This window comes from Vespa crabro, chromosome 8 (genome assembly GCF_910589235.1).
Source record: "Vespa crabro chromosome 8, iyVesCrab1.2, whole genome shotgun sequence".
NCBI classification, from domain to species: Eukaryota; Metazoa; Arthropoda; class Insecta; order Hymenoptera; family Vespidae; genus Vespa; species Vespa crabro.
In genome coordinates this window covers 6,784,073-6,811,731 of record NC_060962.1, presented here as the reverse complement: position 1 = coordinate 6,811,731, position 27,659 = coordinate 6,784,073, and the positions used below count along the sequence as shown (strand labels likewise).

Sequence of the window (27,659 nt, the reverse complement as noted above, 5' to 3'; positions counted from 1 at the left end):
TTAAGGCTTTCGAAACTCGTCTGGATATCTTCTTCCGAGGGATTCTGGAACGACGCAGGATCGCTTTACTGCGGTAAGTCGGATGTCCTGGATCCTGAATCGCGTTCGGTTCTACGCGTATCGTAGAACGTTCCAACGATGAAAAGAGAGAGAGAGAGAGAGAGAGAGAGAGAGAGAGAGAGAGAGAAATAGGGACGTTTACGAGGGAGAGGGGAAAGAGAGACAGAAAGAGAGAGAGAGAGAGGGATGGTCGATCGAAGGCGTCGAAGGGAGGGCGCCACCTCGCCGACTACTAGTATCCCTCTTACCCTCCTTCACGCCCTCTTTATTCTCTCTCTCTCTCTCTCTCTCTCTCTCTCTCTCTCTCTCTCTCTCTCTCTCTCTTCCTTTCTTTCTCTTACTTGGCTCCTGCGAGCCGTTGCTTTGCTTACTTATCGAAAGAACGCTACTAAGGGATGAAAAGCGAAAGAGAGAGAGAGAGAGAGTGAGAGAGAAAAAGAAATAGACAGAGAGAAAGAAATAGAGATAGACTCTTATTTCTTCTAATTCAATGTTTTCTGTGATAGATACTTTCGAATTGATTTATCTTCATTAGTTTAAAATTGGTCATGACATTTTAAAGGGTGAGTTTGATTATTATAACGAATCTCAATCGATCGTACGTAGAGTCAATCATAAGGTAACGTCAGCAACAGCTGCTTACGCTCGTACCAATCGTAATACCTATTATTATTATTATTACTACTAATTCTATTATTATTACTATTATTACTATTATTATTATTATTATTACCAGAGCGGAGAAATCACATCGCGGCCTTTTGCGTTCTCCCGGACATATCCGTGAACTCCAATATATATATATATATATATATATATATATATATATATATATATATATATATATATATATACATATACATGTATGTATACATGTATGTATGTATCTTAGGGATAGATAGCTCGAGATCCTACGAGAAAATTTCTCGATTAACGCGATAACGGAAGGATATAAGAGGAGAACGGAAATCTATAAATAATTCAAGAGAACTCTTCTCTCTCCCTTTCTCTCTCTCTCTTTCTCTCTCTCTCTCTCTCTCTCTCTCTCCATTTCCCTCTCCCGTTAACTATCTATCTATCTATCTATCTATATGAACCAGTGAGAAAATACAAGCTTTTAAGATGAGATATACTTATAATTGGAAAATTATAACAGATTCAACGATTTGATCGTTGAAAAAATATAATAAAAAATGAAACATAGAGATAGACAGACAGGCAGATAGAGAGAGAGAGAGAGAGAGAGAGAGAGAGAGAGAGATGGATAGTTTGAATGCAAATCAAATGCATAAACAGTGAATCAAAGCCACCTGTATGTATGTATGTATGTATGTATACAGCTATATGAATGTATGTATACGTATGTATACGTTTTACTTGGACTTCGAAAACTCCTACATTTAAATGGACAGTCGAGATACTCCGATTTGCAGAGAACTCTGCCTTCTGAGTATTTCTCCCTCTTTGTCTCTCTCTCTCTCTCTCTCTCTCTCTCTCTCTCTTCCTCCATCTCTCTCACACACATTCACCCCTTGAAAGTGAGAGATAGAGATAGATAGACACTTATTTGAAATGGAGATGGAGCATTTACGCTGTCCGTTTACAACGCGATATCACGCGTTACCCTATCACGTCTATATATATTCACACACACACACACAAAGAGTGTGTCACATATACAGTGAAACATTTATATCTATATGTGTATATATATATATATATATATATATACTAACCTATTAACTAGGTATACCTGCAATTTGCAAGTTCTACCCCTTCGACACGGTCACGGGCGAAGCGCCTGGAAAGCAGGAAATCCTGCAATTAGGTCTAACGGACAATATCCGGATTTTTCAATATCCGCCCGTCCTAACGCCGCCACAACCACCACCACCACCACCACCACCACCACCACCACCACCACCACCACCACCAACATCATCTAACCCCTCCTTTTTGCTAATACTTTGTCAGCGTGTAAAAGTAGCCATAGGAGAGGTTGCGTTTTCTCTTACTTTAACGTGTAAAAAAAAAAAAAAAATTACTTGGCAAAAAAAAAATCTTTTTCAATTTTAAACACCCAAAATCTTATTGTGCATCCTTTTGGAAACTTATCGAGTTGATTTAATTAACGATTAATTTAATTATTAATTGCAATTTCTTCTTCTCTTTTCTTTTTTTTATATCGGATTAACCATTGCTTATTTAGATATAAAATAACTGACAATTTCAACGTAACTTATTGATCAACTTAATACTTTCCAAGAATTGAGACAGTGTCAACTCGGTATTCTCTCTCTCTCCCCCCCTCTCTCTCTCTCTCTCTCGAGATGAACTGAATCCGCCGTGTCAATAAAGAAAAAGAAAAGAACAAGAAAAAAAAATATTTATCGATCGATCACCTATCAACTAGATATATATACAAATAGATAAGAGGCAATGATATTTAGAAAAAAAAATATATATATTCACTTCCATTTCGATTCATAAGGAAACAATTTTTTTTCAATGAAATGATTTCTTTACCAATATTTAGAAAAAAAAAAAGGAAGAAAAAAAGAAAAAAAAAAAGAGGAAAGGAAAAGAACAATAACAAATTGTTGTTGCTACCAATAGTAATTAATAAAAGTAATAGTATTAGTAGTAATATATAGTAGTATGCAGAGGAGTAAACAGCCTCATAAACACCTATATATCCCCCGCACACACACACACACACATATACGTTATCATATTCAATCATCTTCGTTTGGCCACAAGCCTACGGAAATTTAAGGGTCTCTAGAAATGGAGAATGAGAAATTAAATAAAAAGATAAATAATAATAATAATAATAATTATTATTATTATTATTATTATTATTATTATTATTATTATTATTTAATAATAATTATTAATATTCTAATTATTATTAATTATTATAGTAATAATAATGATGATAATTAAGAGGAGGTACAAAAACGTGCCATGGAATAAATAATATTAAATAATGAAGTGTTAGAAGCACGTTAGTAAACGCGTTAGAAAGACGATAACGGGAAAGAAATAAAGATGAACAAACAGGATGAATATCAACAGGATAAATGATAAATTCATCGTCAAGGTGTTTTTCCAATTTTTCGCGTATCGTTAAGTTAAAGAAACGAAAATGTCCGCCATTCCATTTGGCATTTAGCCAGTCGAAGAATGGTATACATCTATCCCGAGAGAACTAACCTTCTGAAAATCGCACGTAATTAATTCTTATATTCTGAAAAAGGAAGTATAAAAGCTCTTCTACGACCCAGCTATCCTATTCTTCTTCTCGATCTCCTTGTCGCGACGAATCAGGTCGGTAAGTCGTTATTTTTCTCTTTTCGGCCAAACGTAAGGACAAGAATAAGAACGGACAAAAAAAAAACAAAAAGAACATATATATATATATATATATATATAAGATATTATAAAATATTAGATATGATAGCCCATTAGATATTATAATACATTATATATATATATATAATATTTATATAAAATACCATAATATATTAGATTTATAAAAGATATTATAATAGATCAAATATATATACAAAATATGATATATATAAAATATTTATATACATATCAATATATAATATATAAGAATGGATATATATAGAAATACTTATGTGTACGTATACACACACATGTATGTTTTTATGTTTCTCCTTTATCTTTTTTTTCTCTTTTTTTTTCTTTTTCTTTTTTTTTTTTTTTTTTTTTAATGCAGATAAAAAGGAAAAATTAAAAGGTAACATTTGTAAAAAAATATTACCTGCAGATTAAATCTATCTATTATAAAATTAAGTAATTGCTTATGTTAGCTTTCACGGACTATGACCTTTAAGCTACCTGACACGTTAGTTATTTCGTATGCCATTAATTAATTCGCAGGCCGAGAGCCGGCCAGAGAACGTCTTGCAATTAGTTTAGCAGAATCAACGTGCCTCCACGTGATGCCTACATACGCTACGTACGTATGTATGTACATACATACATACAAATGCATACATACATACATACAGATACATACATACATACATACAGATGCATACATACATACATATATACAGATGCATACATACATACATACATACAGATGCATACATGCATACATACATATATACAGAAACATACATACATACATACATACATTCATACATAGGTGGAATATAGGCAGGAATAATAACAGCAATAGCTGCATATATAAGTACAGAAACACACACATCATACACATACACACACACACACGCACACACACACTCATATATATGTCACGTATAATGTGGAACAAAAACTCGACAAAACTTGTTCATCCGAACGCCATTTCAAATAATGCGAACGATTCAACAATAAGCTACGACGACTCGTGTAACCTAAAAACACCGGATAATAATAATCAGTATTAATATTTTGAACGATCGATAAAATGAACGAAAGAAACAAAGCGTATATTTTGCTGACGTATCCCTTCCTTTGCAATTTTTTTTTTTTTTTTTTTTTTTTTTTTTTTTTTTTTTTTTTTTTTATCAGACATTGAATATTTTTTAAACGTTAATAGTTAATATATTAAAACAAAATAAAATATTTTTTCTTGTCTTTATTATTATTATTATTATTATTATTATTATTATTATTATTATTATTATTATTATTATTATTATTATTATTATTATTATTATTATTATTATTATTATTATTATTATTATTATTATTATTATTATTATTATTATTATTATTATTATTATTATTGTTGTTGTTGTTGTTATTATTATTATTATTATTAATTTAAGTAACAGAAAAATTATTTGTTCGCATTTTTCTTTAAAAAATTTTTGGGTAATTTCGTAGATATTAATAATTTTAGATTCGATTATGTGTTCTCTCTCTCTCTCTCTCTCTGCCTTTCTCTAAAAAAAAAAAAGGATATAGAGAAACACAGAGTAAGAAAGAGAGAGAAAGAGAGAGAGAGAGAGAGAGAGAGAGAGAAAAAAAGAGAGATAAGTAAAGAGACTATAGCACCGATCCGTCTTCGTAATATGTAGAAAAGATATCACCGAAAGGAAGCCAAGTTAAGTCGTTTCGCGAAGGTCAAGGGTATATTAAACGAGGACAAGAAGAAAGAAAGGGAAAGGCTCTGTTAGCCAGCCATAAACGTGCAAGAAGGTGACTGAGAGAATGGACGGAAGTATTATATACCACCTTATAAGCTAAACTCTTAGAACACGCGATCTAACGATTTCCAGAGAGATTATCCAAATAAATCCCCTTTTACGTATTTCAAATTGACCAATCAGAAAAAAGGGAAGGCAATAATCTTTCCCATGAACATTATCAATTTTAGATACGTTAAGTGTATATTGATCAAAATTATTTCTTTTCATTGACACGTTTTCATGAATGAACTCTCGCCCTCTCTCTCTCTCTCTCTCAAAACCTTATTAATGTCACTGTAAATTAAAAAATAATTCAAAATAATTTCTACTTACACACACACACACACACACACACATATATATATATATATAACAGCTGATATGATTACCGAGCAACGCGAATTTAAACGTATTTAATCGTAGTTGTGCATGTGGGGTGCAGTGTGCGCCCCAAACCAACTTTGAGCTCAATTAAAACAATTAGCGCGTTGCATGATTCTTGAATTATTTTTTTTTTCTTTTTTTTTTTTTTCTTTTTTTTTTTTTTTTTCTTTTTTTTTCTTGCAATGACAGAATTTGAAATTCGTTTAAAAAACCTACTGATTATTATTATTATTATTATTATTATTATTATTATTATTATTATTATGATTATTATTTCCGAGACTTCAAAAAATATACAGTATTTTTTTGTAATCAAAATTATTCATTCTATATAGATAATGGCTGTTCAAATTTGTACTTGGGGTGTAACGCTAAACCAAATGAATGACTAAAAACTATTTCAGGATGTACACAACTAAGATTAATATATAATAATTCGCATGTATAATACTTCGATACGTACGTACGTAAGTATTATCGCGCATATAAATGCATATTCGTGTAAGTATGAAAAGTCGAAATAAAATGGTAAGAAAACAACTAAATGTCGACTGATGATCGTTTATTTATTGATAATTATATTGTTATGTATAAAAAAAAAGGGCCATGTTAACGATAAACGTTATCTTGAAAATGAATGACACAATTAAAAATAATAATATAACGTTGTGTATAACTCCATAAAATCGATAAACACCGAATAAATAACGTCGAGTGATATTTAAGACGATTATCTATCGCTATGATGAACAAATTGTATTTCGCTAAAAAAAAAAAAAAAAAAGAAAAGAAAAAACAAATCTTCGCATTCAAATCAATAAAAAATATTCAAAAGTATCACCCAATCGAATTATATTGAACGGTCAATAAATTCTTTATTATTCGTATTAGGGACAATTGTACAATTGTTTTTCAACATGAAAATAGAATATTCTTTAAAACAAATTTTTCAATCTTTTGCGCCAATGAAATTCAACCTTCAATGAGAATAAAATTCAAAACTTCGAATCAATTATTGCTGACTTTTTTTTTTCTTCTTTTGATTATTGATGATCAATTTATTGTATAATTTCTAATTTCTAATTTATTCTCGATAAATGTTGGATTAAGTTACACGCCTATGATGCGTTTATAATATTTATAATGTATTATATGTCTATAGTGCATATTTATGTGTATATATATATATATATATAGTGCATAGATAATGCATTTTTCTGCAAAAGTTATTATTACTTTTATTCCTTCAATTTTAATAAAAATTATTATTATTTATTTATTTATTTATTTATTTATTTATTTATTTATTTATCATTTATTATTAACATTCCTTCAAACAACGACATCGAAATTTGAATTGCAATATTTTTCAAAACACAAACTGACAACAATAAACGTTAAACTTCGACAATGTACTGCGATTATTATAAATAAAATCACAATTGAAGAAAAATTGAATACAATTATGATTCGACGAACACGTCGTAGAGAAGAATTAAGTAAAGGAAAAAAAAAAATATTTCTAAACGAAATTCTTTTCCTATAATTATAGATTTATATAGATAATCATGTAATTATAACGAGTACTTAATTGCTATTAAATAAATATCCATGTATTTATATATTCATTACATATTCGTATTAAATAATTTCAAATCATTTTACACAACAGACTTACGTTTGATTATATTTTTTATTATTCATAGTTTAACAAAAGAAAAAGAAAAAACAAAAAAAAAAGAGAATGAAAAGAAAAAAAATAAAAACCAAACAAAAAAGAAAAAAACAAGGAAACAAAAGAACTTTCAAATTTTTTTACTTACACATATCGTCTGCAGACATATGTATTACATTTATGAATTTATCTAGTAAAATGTAATACGTTTTAGGGAATAGAAATAAATCAAGGGAGAAATGGAGTAAACAGGTAAAGCGAATGCCAAAAGGATAAAATCTACGTGAAACTTGGGTGAACTCGATGTGATATAATCGCTTTTGATAAGAGACTCTCGCGTATTCGGTAATTACTGAGAGTAATTAAAATGTCTCAGCTCTCGTCAATGTATCTATATACGTAATGTAGCCATTAATATAATCTGCAAATTTCAAACATACCTCTCACCTATGCATCTCTACATCCTCTATACATCCTACCCTTATATAAATATAACTATACATACATATATATATATATATATATATATATATATATATATATATATATCTTGCTTAAGTATATAAATATTTTTAAAAGTAAAAAAATACATATATACATGTGCATATATACATGTGCATGCATTTGTACGAGAGTATTATTCAAAATTTAAATGTTCTTTTTTTTTTTTTTTTTTTTTTTATCTGATCCGATATATCCACATACTTGGATATTTACTGCGTAGTTATAAAAAAAAAAAAAATACTTTATTCAACAATTTATTTTTCCTTCCTTATTTTTATTTAATGAGAACGAAAACATCGAAAATACGTTTAAAAACTATAGATAAAACGTAGTATTTATAATAATCAGTAGAGATATATCATCTGATAAATAATAAATGTTATACTAGACAAGTTATTTTTATCTTTTTTTTCTTCTTTATTTCTTGGTTTTTTTTTTTTTTTTAACTGAAACGCTTATGCGAATACCTTGAAAATGAAGTAGTTGAACTTAACGTATAAACGTATACAGCGTTTGTATGTGCATGTGTGTATGTATGTGCGTACGCATATGTAAAATGTAAATTTGGATATGCGTCGTAATATAAAAATGTATTTATACAGAAAAGAAAAAAAAAAAAAAAAAGGAAAAAGAAAAGAAAAATCACAGAATAATCCAAAGGACACAAACAGTTATTTACTAACCTTGATCCACATTTACATTTCGTTCGTTTCTTTTTTCTCTCTTTTTCTCTTCCCCCCCCCTCTCTCTCTCTCTCTATTTCTAATCAGGGCCACGCATCAAGTACGTTCCTACGTTTTAGGTTATATAAATTTGAAAAAGACGATGATCCTCTTTCGACGATCTTTTTGATTTCTTTTATCTTCCTTCTTCCGTTTTTCCGATATACTTTCGTTTTCTCTCTCTCTCTCTCTCTCTCTCTCTCTCTCTCTCTCTCTCTCTTAGCAAAAACACATAAATAAATTCGCAATTACGATACGTAAACAAAAATATCTTACTATATACAGATAAACGTCCCAAATTAACGTTACGTATTTATCGTAATTTCATACGTTTGAAAATGATAAAAATAAATCTTCTTTTGTTTCTTCTTCTTCTTCTTCTTCTCTCTCTCTCGCTCTCTCTCTCTCCTCTCAAGATGGCGGAATAATCCGTTTTTCGAGAATGTACGACATATTTTCATTTTTCCGCCAATTAACGATTCGATCGTCGAATTATAAAATATAATTTCGAGTCAATTGAAAAAAAGAAAAAAAAAAAAAAAACACGATCTAATTTAATCCTTCAATGTGTTCCAATCAATGTGTTAAAAGAATTAACTCGATTAAATGAACGATTAAGAATCATACGAACAGGATTACTGGCGCCAATTTTCTTGGTTATGTGCGAATATACAATAATTGGATAGACCAATTAAACGACCGAATAATAAACGTTTCTATGCTTTTGTTACTTCGAAAAATCGATATTATCTTAAATATCTCAATAATAATATCTAACGAAATTAATTCGGAAACGAGGATTCATATTATATATATATATATATATATATATATATATATATATATATATATATGTATGTGTGTGTGTGTGTGTTTTATGGGATTATTTCTTCTTTTTTTTTCCTTTTGTTGTTGTTTTGTTTTCGGCCAATTATTTATGGCCTTTCAGTTCATTATCATAATCAACAGGAATTAATTATCATACATTTTGTTCAGATAGTACATGAAAAATAAAATTAAAGGTAAGAAGAAAAATTATTTAAAAATTATTTTAAAGTATTACTGTCAACGAGAGATAAGAAAAAGACGTATCATTTTTATAATTAACACCAACAATTGTGATTTATTTAGTAATAAAAATTACTATTAATAATAATAATAATAATTTTTCCCTATTGAAGAATGTATTCTTAACAAGGAAATTATTAATTTTGTTATAAAGATAATTATACATTTATGGAATATACGTGTATGTATGTATGTATGTGAGGAAACATGATAATAATGGTAAGCGGAATTTATGACGGACTCTCGATTAGATATTATATTCGCATTCTTATATTGATAATTATTTCATGGCCTATAACATAAATAAGACAAAGTAATGAACTAATAAAATTATTATTCTTAAAAAACGTACGTATTCTATATTACCAACATATTAATGGTAACATTCCAATTACCATCACTAAATTATTATGTGACAAATAATATGATCTCAATCGTTCCCATCGTTTGCATAAGCTACGTCTTAACTGTAAGACGAGCAAATAATGCTTTTTATCTAAAATGATTTCAAAAACTCTTTCTTCGTTAAATTTTTTATGTTACAATCCATTTAACCACGAACAATGAAAATCTATTGGCTAGATGGCCAAACTGGCTAAGAAACTAGTAGCTTATTTGCTGAAGCGATTAAAGCGCCACAACTTTTAACCAAAAAAAAGAAAAGAAAAGAAAAGAAAAGAAAAGAAAAGAAAAGAAAAGAAAAGAAAAAGAAAACGACGATGATGCCATCTACGATAAAACATTTAAATCGTTTAACGTGAAATAAAACAAAAAGAATATTGGTCGTAATGAAATAAAGAAGAGGAAAGAAAGAAAGAAAATGAAAGAGTATTTAAATGTTCTTCGAAAAGAATTAGAAAAACAAAGTAATAATGATAAATAAAAGAAAAATAAAAGAATCGAACGATCTTGTTTATCCGACGAATTTGTCAAAGGAAAAAAAAAAATAGAAATCTTACTTATCGACCGCGATAAATAAGAATATTTAAGAGGGTATAATACCAACAGATAACGCACCAATACATTTGTAACTTGATCAAATGAAGTGTTAAAGTTATTCCATTCCATTAAACTGGTATACATGGTTCTACATAACTAGTCTACATTGGACAGTTGGAGTTAACGTCTAGCATCTGTTCAAGTGTCTCCGTTCATTCAAATTTTATACATTTAAACTTAGTTCGTTCGTTCGTTCGTTCGTCCGATTTAGAAAGTACATAAGGGAACAAACAAACAAAAAAAAAGAAAAGAAAAAAAGAAAAAGGAAAAAAAATTGTCACTTTCGCGCATAGAGCAAAGAATTTATTTATTATTTGATTCTTTTTCTTTTTTTTTTTTTTTTTTTTTTTTTTTTTTTTTTTTTTTTACTTATTATTATTATTTTTTTCTTTTTCTTTCTTTTCCTTTTGTTCTTTTTTCTTTCTTTCTTTCTTTCTTTCTTTCTTTCTTTCTTTCTTTTGGCTTTTATTTTAAAGGCATACGTATTCGTTCTTATCATTTTAACTTTATCATAAATTCTTATCAAACTTTTGTTACCTATATAGACTTTCGACGATCAAAACGTCATGTCGATTTATCGTTTATTAATATCGAGGCAAGGTAAAATTCTTCCTAAATTTTTTCCTTCCATCGAGACAACGAACTTCAGCGAGTATTCTTCAATAATTCGCGTACAAAGATTCTTATATGGTTCCTCATCGTCAAACCAATTGTCTCGCTTGAAATTAAATTCACAAAATATAGTAACCAGCCCATTCCCGGACATTAGCGGATATGAAAATATGTTATTGCACGAAATGATTTGGCAGAATGTGGAAAAATGGTTAAATAAAACCGCTATAGTAAGTACACATTTTTTTTTCGTTTTGTTTTCGTTTTTCTTTAATCGTTTCACAAAAATTATTCCTCATCGATCGTAAACCAAAAACCATTTTTAACGCGTGCGATTTACTATCTGTTTATCACAAAAAAAAAAAGGAAAAAAAAATAAAAAAAGAAGCAAAAGTAAAAGAAATAATAAAAAAACATTCTTTTCATAATTCTACACTGTCATATTTGTAGGAAAAAGAAAAAAAAAAAAAAAAGAAAAAGAAAAAGAAGGAAAAAACAAATCCAAATAGATCTTAATCCTTTGCAATCGACGCGTGTGAGCAGCATCACTCAGGACGAGAGTTTTAACAAAGAGGCCATTCATGCAGCAAGTAAAAAATGTCAATATCTCAACATATCTCGTGAATTAAAAAAAATATGACGCGCGACCTTTTTTATATCGTTTTGAAAATAATATTATACTGTTCAATATATGCCGCATGATATTAAATAAATCCTATATATAATTTGCATTAGCAAGCAGAAATGTGATGGCTTCATTAGCCGATGCTTGGATAAAAAAAAAAAAAAAAGAAAAGATAAAAAGTGATCATAAATTTTCATTGGATACGAGGAAAAGGAAGAAAACAGAGAGAGAAAAATGAAAAAAAAAATTTGCACTCGAAATAATCAGATAATTTTCTTTCCTTTTTCTTTCTTATTATCATATAAAAAAGAAAAAAAAAAACTCTTACGAAGATACGTTTAACATATCATATACGATTCTTTTTTTTTTTTCAGTATCGTTTAGAATAATATTGAACCATGATATTGATAAATATTTTTAAAGTCATGTTATTAAAAGTTACGTAAGATGAAATCCATAGAATGTACAACGGCACAAAAATAATTAATATTCAAGACAGATTGGTGTAATCATGTATATATTGAGAAGTTTAAATAACCTTTGGTATTTAATATTTTGAAATTATCAAACGGCATACTTAATATGAGATATTAATGCCGTTGTTTGTTACAAAAAATTTCATAAAGGGTCGCTAATTGTCAAAATTTTGAATAATTATTATATTATAATAATATTTATATTTTATATAATAAATAATTATTATATAAAATAATTATTATATTATATTATAAAACAAGTTTGAATAATTATCGTGCAATAGACGAACGTCCATTTACCATTAAGTATAAAAATTATCATCAATTGATTTATATCTAATAAATGAACGTTAAAAATATCAATATAAATTCTAATTAATCTTGCTCAGTGTTTTTTTTTTTTTTTTTTTTTTTTTTTTTTTTTTCAATAATATTTAATTTCGAGCTATGACGAAGTCAACATTAATTATTATGTAATTGCATTAATATTATCTATGTATACTAAATGATGATATATCATTATATAAATAATTACAATTTGAAATATACAAAAATAAATGAAGATTCATAGACTCAATGAAATCATAAAAAATTATCATAAATGATCATTAAATTCGTATTGATATTTTCTATAACTATCGTAAGACTTAAAATATCGATTTGTATTTTAAAGGAAGAAAAAAAAAAAAAAAAAACATTTGTTATTACTTTCGTATCTTCGTCATAAACCTCTATTTATGAAATAGCTGCGATAAATATTAACAATTGTTCTTTATGAAAACGTAAATAACTTCTATTCGAAACATTTTTTTTATAAAACTAATAGAAGTAAAAAGAGATGTTATTCATAAAAAGAAAAAAAAGAAAAGAAGATGAAGAAGAAGAAAGAAAAAAGTGACAGGCATAGCAATCGGAATCCTAGAAGAAAAAGAAAAAAAAAAGGAGGTGAGGGTAGTACTGTCAATAGTAATAGATGAAAAATGATGACCATATTGTTACTTTAAATAATTATCTCCTAATAATATCTAAAAATAACGAAACGAACGTCATATCGTATTCCAAACATTTGTCATTTATAATAAGTATCATATAAAAAAAAAAAAAAAAAAAAAAAATTACTAAATTCAATGTCTTAATGTTAAGGTAAAAAATATTTTTTTTCGATTTCAAGTAAATTATAATGACAGTATTAATAATTTAAAAAAAAATGTTACTAAATAAAATACTTGTTCATTTTGAGGGACGAAATATTTCCGATGCACGTTGATACTTTACGAAAGTGTGTTAAATTTTTATTTTCTTTTTTTCTTTCTTTCTTTCTTTTTTTTTTTTTTTTTTACGCAATTACAATTTAAGCAATTCATCCTTTTTTCATATTTCCTCTCTTACATCATCCTAATTATTATTTATAAGAGGCAATAGGTTAAATTCAGATAACTAATGCTAATATTTATTAAATCATAATATTATTATTGAATGGATTTGAAAATTTATAGTTCTATTACATAATTCATAATAGTTGAAACTTTTAATACGATGAAGCGTTCGATCAATTCTTTCGAAATTTTTGGAAATTGTGATAAACACAACAGGTATATATCTGTTGCATCATAACTTGATTTTTTTTATTAGATCTAATGACAGTGTGGCATTGTAATAATTAGAAAGAAAATATGAATTACAATGACATATATTCGAACGATAATGACAATGAATAAAATTTGTTATTAAGATTTTTCTTTTTTCTTTTCTCTTTTTTCTTGAATTTTTTTTGGAAATTTTTTTTTCTTTTTTTTTTTTTTTTTTTTATTATCATTATTTCTCGCTCCGCTCCTTAATAAATACATGAAGTAACGAATAAATCTGTTCATAATTCATATCGACCTTTCTTTTTTGTTTTTCTTTTTTTTTTAGGGATGATTTTTTTTCTTTCTTTCCTATCGTGATTTGTTCCCGCATGAAAGTTAGGAAAAAAAGAAAAAAAAATCGCGTGGAACAAATAATCCGCATCATAAATAATAACATCATAAATTATAAACGTCAATTGGATTTTATCACTCAGGTGACTCAATCGAACGTTAGAAAAAAAAAAAGTATCTGCTGGACAATAGAATCGTTTCTATCTTCGATAAATTTATACAATCCTATTCGTCGTCCTAACGCGTTCATATTTTTACCCTCTTTATATAATAAATTAAATAAGTTCGAAAGGTTCATTTTGCTTTTCTTCTTTATTCATCTCTTTCTTTCTTTTTTTTTTTCTTTTTTCACAAGTAAAAGAGAGAGAGAGAGAGAGAGAGAGAGAGAGAGAGTGAGAGTAATCGATTGAAGGTGAATCCTTTTTTTTTTTTCTTTCTTTCTTTCTTTCAAGATATAACTTTATAAAAATATGAAATTCAAATAATATCTCACGAGAGAATTCTATCGGATTAAAAATAATAATAACAAATCGTTTCTTTATTCTAGGTATGTGCAATCACTAATAGATCGTACACTTATCAACAATTGAGAAAGTATGCAGGACGATTGGCAACGTCATTAAGAAGAGCAAAACTCTTCCCACACGATACAGTAGCTATTATATTACCTAATGTACCCGAGTATGCTATCATCGCACTTGCTCTCTCAGAAGCTGGTCTTCGTGTAAGTAAATCGTTTATTATCATTATCATTATCATTACCATTATTATTATTTGTACGCAATCGAGACCGGAAGGGCAAAAGTGGGTTATAATTTTCAAGATGACTTTAAAAAGCAATCAATCTTTTTCGTGACTTTTTAACAAATGATTTTCTTCTTTATTATTCTTCCTTTTTTTCTTCCGCTCTATTTTTTTTCCCTTTCCCGATAGATTACAAAATTATCGAACTTAATTAAAAGTCTATAAAAAGTCACAGAAAAAGTATAACAGATTTTCGAAATGGCTTTCAAAATTTTATGCCATATTACGTATGCATAAAAAAATCAGAGAATAAAGAAAAAAAATAACTGTTAACAATGTATTTTCACACACGTTTGAAATTCCATGTATTATTCATAAGGAATTAATAAATGTAATTGAAAAGAACGAAAAAGAAAGAAAATATAAATAAATAAGTAAAATGATAAATTAATGTCTCACTGAGAATCTCATCGAAAAATAAAGATTAGCATATTCGTAATACAAGAGTAATAACATACGAAAGTGTATACGTCTTCTATTGATTCAATTTTACTATATTTTTACTTTTTTTTTTTTTTTTTTTTTTCATTCGAATCGAACTCGAGGTTAAATAGCGCATGCGCATGCGCGTGTATGTAAAAATAAAAACAAAAAAAAAAAAAAACAGCATTAATGAACGAAAATAATAAATAATTTAAATCGAATAATTCATTAATGCGAATCAATTATAATTCGTCTTTTATTATTCATTTTTCTTTGTTTCTTTCTTTGTTTTTAAGTCAACGTTGATAAATCCTATATGGACTACTACGGAAATAAAGAAACAACTTGAAAACTCAGAAACTTCAGCAATTTTTACAAATCCTTTGTTATATTCCGTTGTAAAGAAAAGTATTGAAAATAATCCACGAATCAAGTTACCAATTATAATCGTTGACGATGGAAGCGGATCGATACCTTCGGGTACAATAAATTTGAATGATTTTATGAGAGATGACATCGAAGAATTTTCGAAAAATCAAAGGACTAATGTCGATCCTGAGGATGACGTGTTTTTACCATATTCCAGTGGTACCACTGGAATACCTAAAGGTGTACAATTATCCCATAGGTACATCATACACGAATTATTATAAATATATCTGATAAAAAAAATCCCAAGGCAGGCTAGCCATTTAATTTATTTCATTACAAGTTGTTATTATAATAATCGAAATATATTTGCTATCTCAAAAATTTATAAAAAAGAAAAAAAACATCATCTATCTATCTATCTATCTATCTATCTATCTATCTAAGGGGAAAAATTAAATCACTAGCCTCAGTAGTTTTTGTTATATGAGTTTGTTTATCGTAATCATATTAGAAACAATTAACTTAATCAACATTATTATATGATGTTTGCATTTTCATACGTATTATCAAATTTAATATTTATTGTTAAAACGTTTATTCTTTCAGAAACATTACAGCGAATATATTACAAATTTCTTCGCCAATTTTTTTTCCTGGTATTAACACCAATGAAACGGAACAAGATGTTGTACCAATTATATTACCTTTGTTTCATATATATGGCTTGATCATTATCCTTTGTAATTATTTAAGGTAAATTTAATTTCACTGAATTTTATTTATTCGAATTAATTTAACAATTCTATTAATATCAATTTAATATCGATATAATTTATAATAGTACACAGATACATAAACAAATAAATATATTATACCATAAAATATTTTTCAAGAGATTCAAAAATGATTTGACACAGTAACAATTTTCTCTTATACTTTTAAAATAATAAAGCTAATTATGATCTCTTTTTAGGGGAATAAAAAAAAAAAAAAAAGAAAAAAGAAAAAAGAAAAAATAGAAAATGAAGAAAGAAAAAATGTATATATAATATATGTAAATATATATATATATATATATATATATATATATATATATTTATTTATTTATTTACTTATTTATTAAATAAAGATCACCTAATAATAAATATTTAATTCGTATTTATAGAATGGGTGCAAAATTAGTGTGCTTACCGCAATTTTCAATAGAACAATTTATAAAGATCCTTGAAAATTACAAACCGACGTTGCTATACGTGGTACCAACGATCGTACAAATGATGGTTATTAACGAGCAAATTACGTCAAAGTATTTCGAAAATGTCAGACATATTATGTCGGGAGCTGCGACAATAGGGGAAGAATCTATTCGTAAATTTCATGAACATATCAGCAACAAAGTGAGGTTTACTCAAGGGTAAGAATATTATATCAATTAAGGACAGATATCAATTCGACGAGAGAATATAAAAAGAAGAAATAAATAAATAAAAAAATAAAAAAAAAAAACAAAAAAAAAATAAAAAAAAAGACAAAAAAGAAATAAAAAAAAAAAATAAAAAAAGATTTTTTCAATATTTTATATAGATACGGTTTGACGGAAACCTCTCCGGCAGTAATACTTCATACTACTGATAGTATCAATGTTAACTGTGAATCAGTAGGTCTCCCCATACATAATACACAACTACGTATCGTCAAAAACGAAGGCGATAAAAGTATTAATGTGGGACCAAACGAAGTAGGAGAGCTCTATGTGAAGGGACCTCAAGTAATGAAAGGTTACTTTAAGAATTCGCAAGCAACGAAAGATTGTATGGATGGCGATTGGTTAAAAACTGGTGATATAGCGAAATTCGATGAAAATGGTAAATAATATTTGAGACTATAATAATTATTATCACTTGTATATTGATCGAATTTGAATTTATGTAGGATATTTTTACATCAAAGGACGCATCAAGGAATTAATCAAAGTAAAAGGTTTTCAAGTACCACCTGCGGAATTGGAGGATATTATTAAAGGTTTAGATAGTATTGCAGACGTTGCGGTAATCGGTGTTCCTCATGAAAAATTTGGCGAAATTCCAAAAGCTTTCATAGTACTGAAAAAAGGAGCCACCGTTAATCCAGAAGAAGTGAAAGATTACGTTGCCAAGCGCGTTGCTAACTATAAAAAATTAGGATATGTGCAGTACATAGATAAAATTCCAAAAAATGCATCTGGTAAAATTTTAAGAAAAGAACTACAGAATATATAATTTCTACATATGGAATAAATAAAAATATGAATTTATAAAGATTCAAATCCATCGCTTATCACCCATGGAAAAGCTTCGCAATTTTACAATGATACAATATTACGAATTATATTACGCATTCAGATGACTTTATTGATGCGTACTGAAAGAATTTAAATCAAGAATATTTATTATAACAAACAACGTCTGAAAAACAGAATACGCACATCGTATTTTTCATTTTTATATATTTACAACATAAGAAATTGCATCTTACTCCTTGGACTTTGTTGATTCGCTTTGAGAAGTATTTTCTTTCTCCAACAAAGCGCTTTTAATTCCTACTTTTTTCAATTCTTCTACTAATTCGCCATTTTTATGCATTTCTAACAAAATATCACATCCACCAATGAAATCTCCATTGATAAATACTTGGGGTATCGTCGGCCATTTTGAATATTCTTTAATACCTAAATGTTTTATTGATTAATATTATCGTTATAAACCATTTTAAGAAAACTTTTAAACACATAATATATTTATATTCTTTCATTGTATATTTAATTATAAATATAATTATTAAAATTGTTGGAGGATTAAAAATAATATAAATTACTTGTACAAACCTTGTCTAAGTTCTTCATCTTGTAGAACATCATGGGCATCATAAGGAACACCATGCATTCTAAATATCTGAACTACGGCATTACTGAAACCACATCTTGGTTCCTCCGGTATGCCTTTCATAAAGACAACAACTTTATTTTTCTGTAAAGAAGAAAAAGAAAAAATTACAAGATAATATATAATAGATTCCTTTGATCTAATTAATTGCAATAACTAAGATTCTACGCTTACAACATATTATCAAAGAGGAACATTCGCCAACTCTCGCATAACCAATATTAGATTCTTTCCATCGACAATCTCACAATCAAATTAAAACATACAAAAATAAAATGACGATATAACAAACAACTTGAAATTCAATCGCACATCCCACATTTATAACCTCCTTTATGTATCACTCACTTTAACGAGATTCCCAATTTCGTCGGATTTCGTAGCAAAATTCCGTATAATAATTCGTGTCAATCTTCCTCCGAGGTTCAACATTTTATATTTCAATTATTAAAGATGAACAATATTTTATAAATTATAAATGAATTAATTTTTATAAATTTTATTATAGTTAGAGGTTATCAATAGAACCGTTTCGTAAGAAGAACGCACGTCGACTATTCGCAACGATTGCGCCATCTAAAACTAATGAGCTAATATTTACCGCCATCTATGAACGAACTATAACAACATACATTTTACCGAGAGAGGTTATGTCGGCAGAAAAATTTTAACACACACACACACACACACACGTACAACATATATCAATAAATATGATATAAAATTAAATGTAAATCAAATGAAAATTCGAAGAAACGCTTAAATTCAAATATTACATCGAAATCCTTGCAATATCATTTCAATTATCATTCATTAGCTTGTGCAATAATTTGCATCGAACAAAAAAAATAAAAACATTTTCCGAATCGTTTCATTTCAAGAGATATTTATTTATTTTCATTTTGAAAAAAAAAAAGAAAAATAAAAAACTAATAAAAAAAAGAAAAGAAGAAAAAATGGAGAACATCGAAATATCCTATAAAGGAACACGAAAGAAATAAAATAGAAAGAAAAAAAAGAAAAAAACGTTGAAAAATCTTTCTCAACATTATTCGCGATAAAAATGAATAAAATTAATTCTTTATTAAATTAAATAAGACCTGTACGTTTTTAATTGAGCCGATAATGATTACCACGTAATATTAAAGAAATGCCTACACCATAGGAAGGGAATCGAATGAACCGTTAAAATCGATGAAAGATAACGAACGTTCGTACTCACTTACATTGAAACGTATACAACAATTGTCGTCGTCAAAGTAGTCACAAAAGATGTCGAGAAAATGTCAAGGTCATGCGAAGGCGTATATAAGAGTAAACTCCTTCTCTCCAATGAGATATAATTGTATATTTATATATATACATACATACATTCATACATATATATTTATTTATTTATACAATACATACATACATATATATATATATATATATATATACATATACATACCGTGTAACATAAGTAATCAGAAGAATATATATAAGTAGATATATATGTTATAGGTATGTATGCATGCATGTATGTATAAACGTATGCATGCATATATATATATATATATATATATATATATATATACATATATTTTCATCGAACGTCACAGTCGTGATATTACGTAAAAAGGTCGTCTCTTTCTTTTACTCTCATTTACAGACTTTTATTACATCAAAGTTAAGAACTACGTCAAGAAGAAAAATCGTTAATGGAAAATAGTTTATCGCAAGAGCGAACGAGATATATATATATATATAAAGATATAGATATAGAGACAGATAACCAGAGAGAGAGAGAGAGAGAGAGAGAGAGGAAGGGAGAGAGATAAAGTGAGTGACTGGCACGTGTCCTTTCGATGTTAGTGACGTCACAACAATGAAATCATGGTCACCATGGCCACTCACCATGACCAGTTACCATGGAAACCAATACGCTACTAGCGTGAGAACGCCCACGAGATTTAAATTTCGTCTGCGTTGGACGTCACGCCCTGCTTGACGCGTAAATGCACTGTGATAGGTCAGGGATGAAAATCGTCCCCCCCATACATACTACACGTTATACGTATATATAGCAACAGGTATATTAAAAAGTTGATAACTCTCGAATGGACCATTAAAAAAATATATATATACATGTACATATATATATATATATATATATATTTATATGTAAAAGGGAGGAAAAGAGAAAAAAAATAAATAAATAAACAAATAAAGAAATAAAGTTAGTAAATAAAAAAAAAAAATAAGAGAAAAAGATAAGAATAGAAAAAATATAAGAGAAGAAACGGGCGAATGACTTAAGTAACGACGAATTAAAGGTGATAACGTTGTATACAAGGGGAATATAGGAGTGATGAATTGTTTTCCTCCTTTAAAAAGAGAATAGATTAGTTATATGATATCTTATACGAACACTGAGAAATAACGAAACAAAAAAAATGTTAATTTTCATGTAAAATCTGTTGAAATTCTACAACGAACGAATTACACACGTTGAGATATAATAATAATTAAAAAGAAAGAGAAAAAAAAAAAAAGAAGAAAGAAAAAAAAAGAGAGAGAAAATAAATTAGAAAGGACAAGAAAAATGAAAAGAGCAAAAAAAAAAAAAAAAAAAGAAAGAAAGAAAAAATAATGGAAAAAACTCGAAATGTCAATTCGAACTATAATTATTATAGAAGGTAAAAGCCGGAAAGATATAGGTTAGACGTGGCAAAGTATAAAGGTCGGGATAAGAACTAAAGGGATTATATTTGTCGAAGAAAATAAAGGGATATAGAATTTTTTAAATGCTAGAAGGCGTTATTACGAACGACGACAATGATGATAATTATGACACAACAACAACAATAATAACAAATGAGACGATGTCCTTTATCGATTTAAGAAAAAATCGTTACAATAACGCAATCACCGACGTTTTATTAAAATCTCATCCGAAAAGAGGAGAAAGAAAAAAGAAATGAGAAAAAATAATAAGAAAAAAAAAAAACAACAACAACAACAACAAAATAATATCTACAACTAAGGTTAAATACGTTCAAGTATTTATGCGCGTATCCCTGCGTTACTTCGTAAGAGATTAATCATCGTATTCACGAAAACAATTAAATGCCGTTCGAGAGAAATGGAAAGAGAAAGAGAGAGTGAGCGAGAAAAAGAGAGAGAGAGAGAGAGAGAAAGACTGTTCGATAAAAAAGAATGTTGCTTTATCAACACAACCGTATTTCCTTCATTATGCAACGATCTCTCTCTCTCTCTCTCTCTCTCTCTCTCTCTCTCTCTCTCTCTCATGTAGAGGAGAAATAATTCTTTTCGCAATTAGAAATTAATCTTTCGATCGATCGGACAGTCTTCTTTTTAAAAATACAAGACGTCGGCAAAGAGATACATAGATAGATAAATAAATAGATAGATAGATAGATAGATAGATATAGATAGATAGATAGACAGATAGATAGATAAATGGGCTTTGACAAATTAGTTCGACGTTACAAGGCGATAAACGCAACGTGTCTTCTTTACAGGGTCAACGTGTTTGACGAACCTTCGAAACGAATCGAAGTAGACAAGCGTTTATACGTAGAAAGAAGAGAGAACTCGTGCCGGATCGTCACGTTCTTTCCCCCTCCCCCTCCCCACCCAATCCCTACATCCCACTTTAAATCTTTATACTCCTCTGTTCACTCTCGTATCCCTTCCGCTCCGCATTCCCCCACTATTTACTTCCCACAATTCCTACCTCCTCGCTCCACCACGCTACTTCCCTCTATACGTCATCGTTTTCCTCGTAACAGACTACCACGAACTGTGATTTCGTTCGTTGCGCTCCACCTACGTCGGATACGACGTACTACTACTACCACTACTACTACTACTCTATATACGCGTGTATCCTCGTTAAATGATTTTGAACGAAAAGAAATTTACGAAGATGGTACGAAAAGATACGAACATGAACGAAGATTAACGAAATACGACAGAGAGAGAGAGAGAGAGAGGGAGAGAGGGAGAGAGAGAGAGAGAGAGAGAGAGAAATAGAGAAATTAAAATAAAAGAATGCGAAAGTAAAAGTTGTTCTCGTTCGTCTAAAATCGTCTTTAAATATTACTCGCACGTTATCGGTCATCTAAAATACGTAAAAACGTAAAAATCCACATGAATTTAATTCTTATAAAATTAATCAACTTTATATATCTTCCATTACATGTACCTTTAAGATATCACATTATATATAAGTATTTCATCCTTTTTTCGAAATTTTTCCAACGTCTTACGACTAAAAAAAAAACGTGAATAGAACGTAGACGAAGAATAAAAAATATCAATCCTTAAATAAATCCTTAAATCCTTACTTATTAAATTTATTTACATACGAAAAATATAAATGATGAAATATAATCGTTAATAATCGAATTACGATTTAATAAATCTTACGGAGATTATTATTTAACGTCTTACATCGATGATTGACTGCGTATGATGATTGGTGTTATTTAAAGTCGTATAAATTTCATTCTTACGAAATTGTTCGTCGTTTACGAGCTTACCGTTTTATAGTCGAAAAACGTAAAAATGGGATATATATATATATATATATATATATATATATATATGTATATGTATGTATGTATGTATGTGGTAGGTAGATAGGTAGTTGTGCCTGATTAGTGGATTTCGTTACGGCTTACGTATTAACATCTAACGTCGTGTACGATGCGTGTGTGTAAAGGCCTTTATAACCGTGAAACGGAAAGCCTCCTTCCTCCTCCTCCTCCTCCTTCTTCTTCTTCTTCTTCTTCTTCTTCTTCTCCTTCTCTACCTCCTTTTCGCGCGACGTCGGCTAATCGTTTGGTGGGGGAACTTGTCGGCATTGCCGAACATCTGGAATAGAGTGCGCGCCCTCGTGCGAGAGTGGATGGAATATATGAGCGAGGAGCGACTCACTGCCGATGATAGCCGACGGAGTGGGAGATGAAAGGGTGGGAGAGAGAAAGAGAGTGGGAGAGAGAGAGAAAGAGAGTGAGAAGAAGAGGGGAAGACGCGATGAGAAAAGATAAAGCGAAATGTGTCTATACATATACACACCGTACTTCGAAAATATTTCTACGTTCTTTTCGAATCATGCGATAATAATGTACGTACGTAAGTACGTTCATATATTAAATACGAAATAATATGTCTTTGTTTATTTATTTACTTTTTCTTTTCTTGTTTTTTTTTTCTTTTTTTTTTTTTTTGTTTTTTTTTGTTTTTTTATCCTTTCTTTAATTTTCATACAAATTTCGTTCGACGATCTAACTGTTATATCATTCGTTATTACGAAATATATTTTAAATAATTACGAACTTATCTAATTTACGATATGTACCTACGTTGCGATATTTAAATATGAAATGTTTTTTTGTTCTTTTTTTCTTTTTTTTTTCTGTTCTAAATTTCATTGCCAACAATTCGTTCGTAACATTCGTTAAACAACACATTGCATATGCATGTTATATAGGAAATGATTTATTTCTTGTAAATAAATATTTTTCAGACACACATACACATATAAGTATTTAACTTAAGAGTCATTTCACGTGACATCGTAACGTTATCTGCGACGTAATTGTAATTGTTTATTTTTTTTTATTTATTATCATTCCCCTGATCCTTCCTTCTTCTCAAGTGACATACAATCGAGTTTCGATAGGAAACATGGAGTATGTATGTAAGTACATATAAATATGAACGTGAACAAACGTTGTTTTCGTGAGAGCACCTCTCTCTCTCTCTCTCTCTCTCTCTCTCTCAAGATTTGTTAATCTAAAAAAAAGAGAAGAAAAAAAATATGTAAATCTTTTCCTTCTCTTTTTTATCAAATTTATTATTAATAATTATCACGCAAGTCTACGAGGTTGAGAGTCGTTGTTTCAAAAAGAAAGAGAGAGATAGAGAGAGAGAGAGAGAGAGAGAGAGAGAGAGAGAGAGAGAGAGAGAGAGGGTGGTGGGCAGTTCAGGGATAAGGGAGCGTAGAGGGAGGGATACAAAGTTGCACCGATTTTTCGAGGTCGAGTGAGAGACACGTGAAGCATAGGAACGAAGAGGAAAAGAGATAACATTTAGTTAAAAGGAGACAGAAAGATGCGAGAGGTTAGTCAAGCAGTATGTAAGTACATATATAGATACGTACATACATGCTACTATCCGTAGCAAAAATCAGCTTTCCGTATGACGTCATCAGCGGAGGAGAGTCGACTGGCGCCGCGGTCGATTTTTCAATCCAAAGGAACGTAATTCTCCATATATCCTTGAAACTAATTACGAAACGTAAAGAGAGTAAAATACTACTATGTATGTATGAATGTATGTAAGTAAGTAAGTAAGTAAGTAAAATAGTTGATATTGTGAAAAAGAAAAAAAAGAAAAAGAAAAGAGAAAATTAAAGCGTCATATTTAAGAATCGAGAGCAACAACAAAAACAACAACAACTATTATTATTATTATTATTGCTATTATACTATTTACGAATGATTCATTATATCAATTCGAATATCATCTATTTATATTTGTAAGACGCCATATTGAAAAATAAATAACCCAATCATAACACTTCCTTTTGTAAAATATAATTTTTATAAAAGTAACTACTAATATATCGATCGAATGAAAATATTTAATCGTAAAACTGAAATATTGAAAAACATGTATTACAAATGCAATTGTATTAAATAAAACTCATATATATACATACACACGTACAAACGTATGTACGTACGTACATAATAACAAATTTACATACATAAGTATGTACATGCGTACGTATACGTATGTAAAGTAAATATATGCGAATAAAATGAAATGTAAATGGGACAAACGTTTAAAGTTAAGAATGATTTAATTGTAATACATTATTTATGGACGTTAAAATATGTCAACATTCTATGAGTTATGTTTTCGCCATAGTTTCGGAAAGGAAGTGGAAGAATCACTTCGCAGATATAAGGATTATTCGAACAAATGACGCGCCTCCGCGACGATACGAGAGCGTAAACGGTAAACCCGACGATAAACTCGACCGCGAAAGCGGCGTAAAGGGGGAGAAGCGAGAACACGGTTTTCTTTTGCTTTTGGCTCCGTATATATATATATATATATATGTACGTACGTGCGTACGTACGTGTCGTGTGTATGACGAAAGGGACTGAGAGAGAAAGAGAGAAAGAAAGAGATAGAGAGAGAATGATTGAGGTGGGACAGAAGTGGGGGATGGGAGGAGGGGAAGATGCGCGTCGACGATAATGGTAGTAGTGGGTAGTTGTGAGTGGCGCAGGCGGCTACGGTACGAGGTGGAAAGAGGGGAGTACCGGTGGGGTGGGGAGAACGCCACGCGACGCTCTCGCTCGGCCGAAGACGGCGGCGGTCGTGACGGCGGTCGCGACGGGCTGAGTAGTGGGGAGAGCGGGGGGAGTGGGGAGGACGACGACGACGAGGACAAATGACGCGCGCGAGCCGTCAGGGCCGTACACGAGATGGGGCACGCGACACGCGTCGCGTACCACGAGGTGGAGTCGCGCGATCTTACATACATACGTCGCCGACGAAACAGCTGTTGCGTCGCTTGTTGTGCATGTGAGCAGCGCGCGCGCGCGAGCGCTCGCTCATTCGCTCGCTCGCTGACTCGCGTGTATACGTGTGTGACGATATTACTCTTCGCTCTGTTCTCATCATTTCTTATATATGCCAATTACTTTTACTGTTACTTTTATTATTAGAACGATGTAACATTAAAAATCTTTTCTTTTTTGCTCTCGATTTTTCTCGATCTTCTCTAATTTTTTTTTGCTTTCTTTTACTTAGTTACACTCTTTCAATTTATCTTTTATTTACGCGTATATAACGAGTTATTGTATAACTATGGGAACGAACGATGGCTATAGCTGATTGAATGTCATTCAGTTAATTACACGTGTGTATATATATATATATATATATATATAACATTTTATTATTAAGAATGTAATCCAACGAATGAGAAGAATAAGATTACGACGGTATGTTTTTACGTGTCACGACAAATCATAAAAAAGATCACGCTCAATAGTAAAAAAGAAAAAGAAAACACACACGAGACGCATATATGTAAAATAGGTATAATGTGTAACACATATAATGATCTTATCCGAAAGAGACTACATTCGTTAAATAGAGATAGAAATAGAGATAGAGATAAAAAAAAAAGAAAGATCTGTTAAGTAGCGTTCGTGTGAACGAATCTTTTGTTCACTTCTTCGCTCGTGCCTACGTCGATGACGTTCACGTGAAAGAACTCTTGGTAAAGTTAGAAAGAGAGAGAGAGAGAGAGAGAGAGAGAGAGAGAGGCAGATAGACAGAAATAGAAGATAATGAAAAGAGAAAGAGAAAGAAACAGAGAGATAATGAAAAGGAAAAGAGAAATAGAATGAGGAACGGGAAGTTTCTTATATTTTCAGGAATGATAATTTTTTCGGATGAGGTTTAATGACGGCTAAGGTTAATTCACGAATTTTTTTTTCTTTTCTTTTCTTTTCTTTTTTTTTTTTTTTTTTTTTTTTTTTTATAAGGAAAGAAGAAAAAAGCATCAATGCGAGATGATATCATTAGAAACAGCAAATCATCCTCCGATATATTTCCAATAGTCGAGAGTAAAATACTCTTTCCTCATCCTCCTTCACTCATACTCGTCCTTCTCATCCTCCTCCTTTATCAACCAACTTAACTCGGGAGAACGTTGGAGATGGCCGAAAAACTGGTTTTTACTAGTCCGCGCCCGTCTCACTTCTTTGTTCGTTTCGCGACGAGACTTCGTTCCAGCTTACAAAGGCAAGAACATCGGCTTGCTTTTAAATTTTCGAGACGTATTTGTGAGACACATCGAAATCCAATATGGCGCCGGTCAATGA

General features: G+C 29.7%; 2 protein-coding genes and 1 long non-coding RNA gene across 8 annotated transcripts; 1 reads left to right on the top strand and 2 right to left on the bottom strand.

Annotated features, from left to right (window-relative positions):
* Nucleotides 1-10,650: 10,650 nt before the first annotated feature.
* On the top strand, nucleotides 10,651-18,116 carry LOC124426236 (4-coumarate-CoA ligase 1-like). Of its 3 annotated transcripts, none has more exons than XM_046967677.1 (8): nucleotides 10,651-10,800; nucleotides 11,132-11,428; nucleotides 14,766-14,942; nucleotides 15,742-16,073; nucleotides 16,424-16,570; nucleotides 16,983-17,231; nucleotides 17,402-17,682; nucleotides 17,750-18,116. In XM_046967677.1, exons 2-8 carry the CDS (start codon nucleotides 11,153-11,155, stop codon nucleotides 18,073-18,075), a joined length of 1,788 nt encoding a protein of 595 aa, XP_046823633.1. In that variant the 5' UTR covers nucleotides 10,651-10,800; nucleotides 11,132-11,152; the 3' UTR covers nucleotides 18,076-18,116. The 3 variants fall into 3 exon arrangements, with proteins under 3 accessions (XP_046823633.1, XP_046823634.1, XP_046823635.1); XM_046967678.1 differs by having other exon boundaries at nucleotides 10,672-10,800; nucleotides 11,063-11,428; XM_046967679.1 differs by lacking the exons at nucleotides 10,651-10,800; nucleotides 11,132-11,428 and adding an exon at nucleotides 11,653-11,788.
* Nucleotides 17,706-23,638, bottom strand: LOC124426238 (glutaredoxin-related protein 5, mitochondrial). Of its 4 annotated transcripts, none has more exons than XM_046967683.1 (4): nucleotides 23,427-23,638; nucleotides 18,681-18,822; nucleotides 18,332-18,524; nucleotides 17,706-17,919 (listed from the first exon to the last, which is right to left on the bottom strand). In XM_046967683.1, the coding sequence occupies exons 2-4, from the start codon at nucleotides 18,799-18,801 to the stop codon at nucleotides 17,880-17,882; spliced, it is 354 nt and encodes a 117-aa protein (XP_046823639.1). In that variant the 5' UTR covers nucleotides 18,802-18,822; nucleotides 23,427-23,638; the 3' UTR covers nucleotides 17,706-17,879. The 4 variants fall into 4 exon arrangements, with proteins under 4 accessions (XP_046823639.1, XP_046823637.1, XP_046823640.1 ...); XM_046967681.1 differs by lacking the exon at nucleotides 23,427-23,638 and adding an exon at nucleotides 19,087-19,302; XM_046967684.1 differs by lacking the exon at nucleotides 23,427-23,638 and adding an exon at nucleotides 18,913-19,080.
* Nucleotides 23,639-24,910: 1,272 nt separating this feature from the next.
* Nucleotides 24,911-26,504, bottom strand: LOC124426242. Its single transcript, XR_006942684.1, has 2 exons — nucleotides 25,628-26,504; nucleotides 24,911-25,034 (listed from the first exon to the last, which is right to left on the bottom strand). It is a non-coding gene; the product is annotated as an uncharacterized LOC124426242 (long non-coding RNA).
* Nucleotides 26,505-27,659: the final 1,155 nt, after the last annotated feature.

Bases quoted from the DNA above. Each gene is read 5' to 3' on its own strand.
- LOC124426236 (XM_046967677.1), top strand. From the start codon at position 11,153: ATGTCGATTTATCGTTTATTAATATCGAGGCAAGGTAAAATTCTTCCT. The intron at 14,943-15,741 runs GTAAGTAAATCG...TTTGTTTTTAAG, and splicing joins TCTCAGAAGCTGGTCTTCGT to TCAACGTTGATAAATCCTAT. The intron at 16,074-16,423 runs GTACATCATACA...TTATTCTTTCAG, and splicing joins GGTGTACAATTATCCCATAG to AAACATTACAGCGAATATAT.
- LOC124426238 (XM_046967681.1), bottom strand. From the start codon at position 19,170: ATGTTGAACCTCGGAGGAAGATTGACACGAATTATTATACGGAATTTT. The intron at 18,525-18,680 runs GTTTGTACAAGT...TAAAACATTTAG, and splicing joins AGATGAAGAACTTAGACAAG to GTATTAAAGAATATTCAAAA. The intron at 17,920-18,331 runs GTAAGATGCAAT...TCCTTTTTTCAG, and splicing joins GAATCAACAAAGTCCAAGGA to TACTATGAAAGCTTTTGGAA.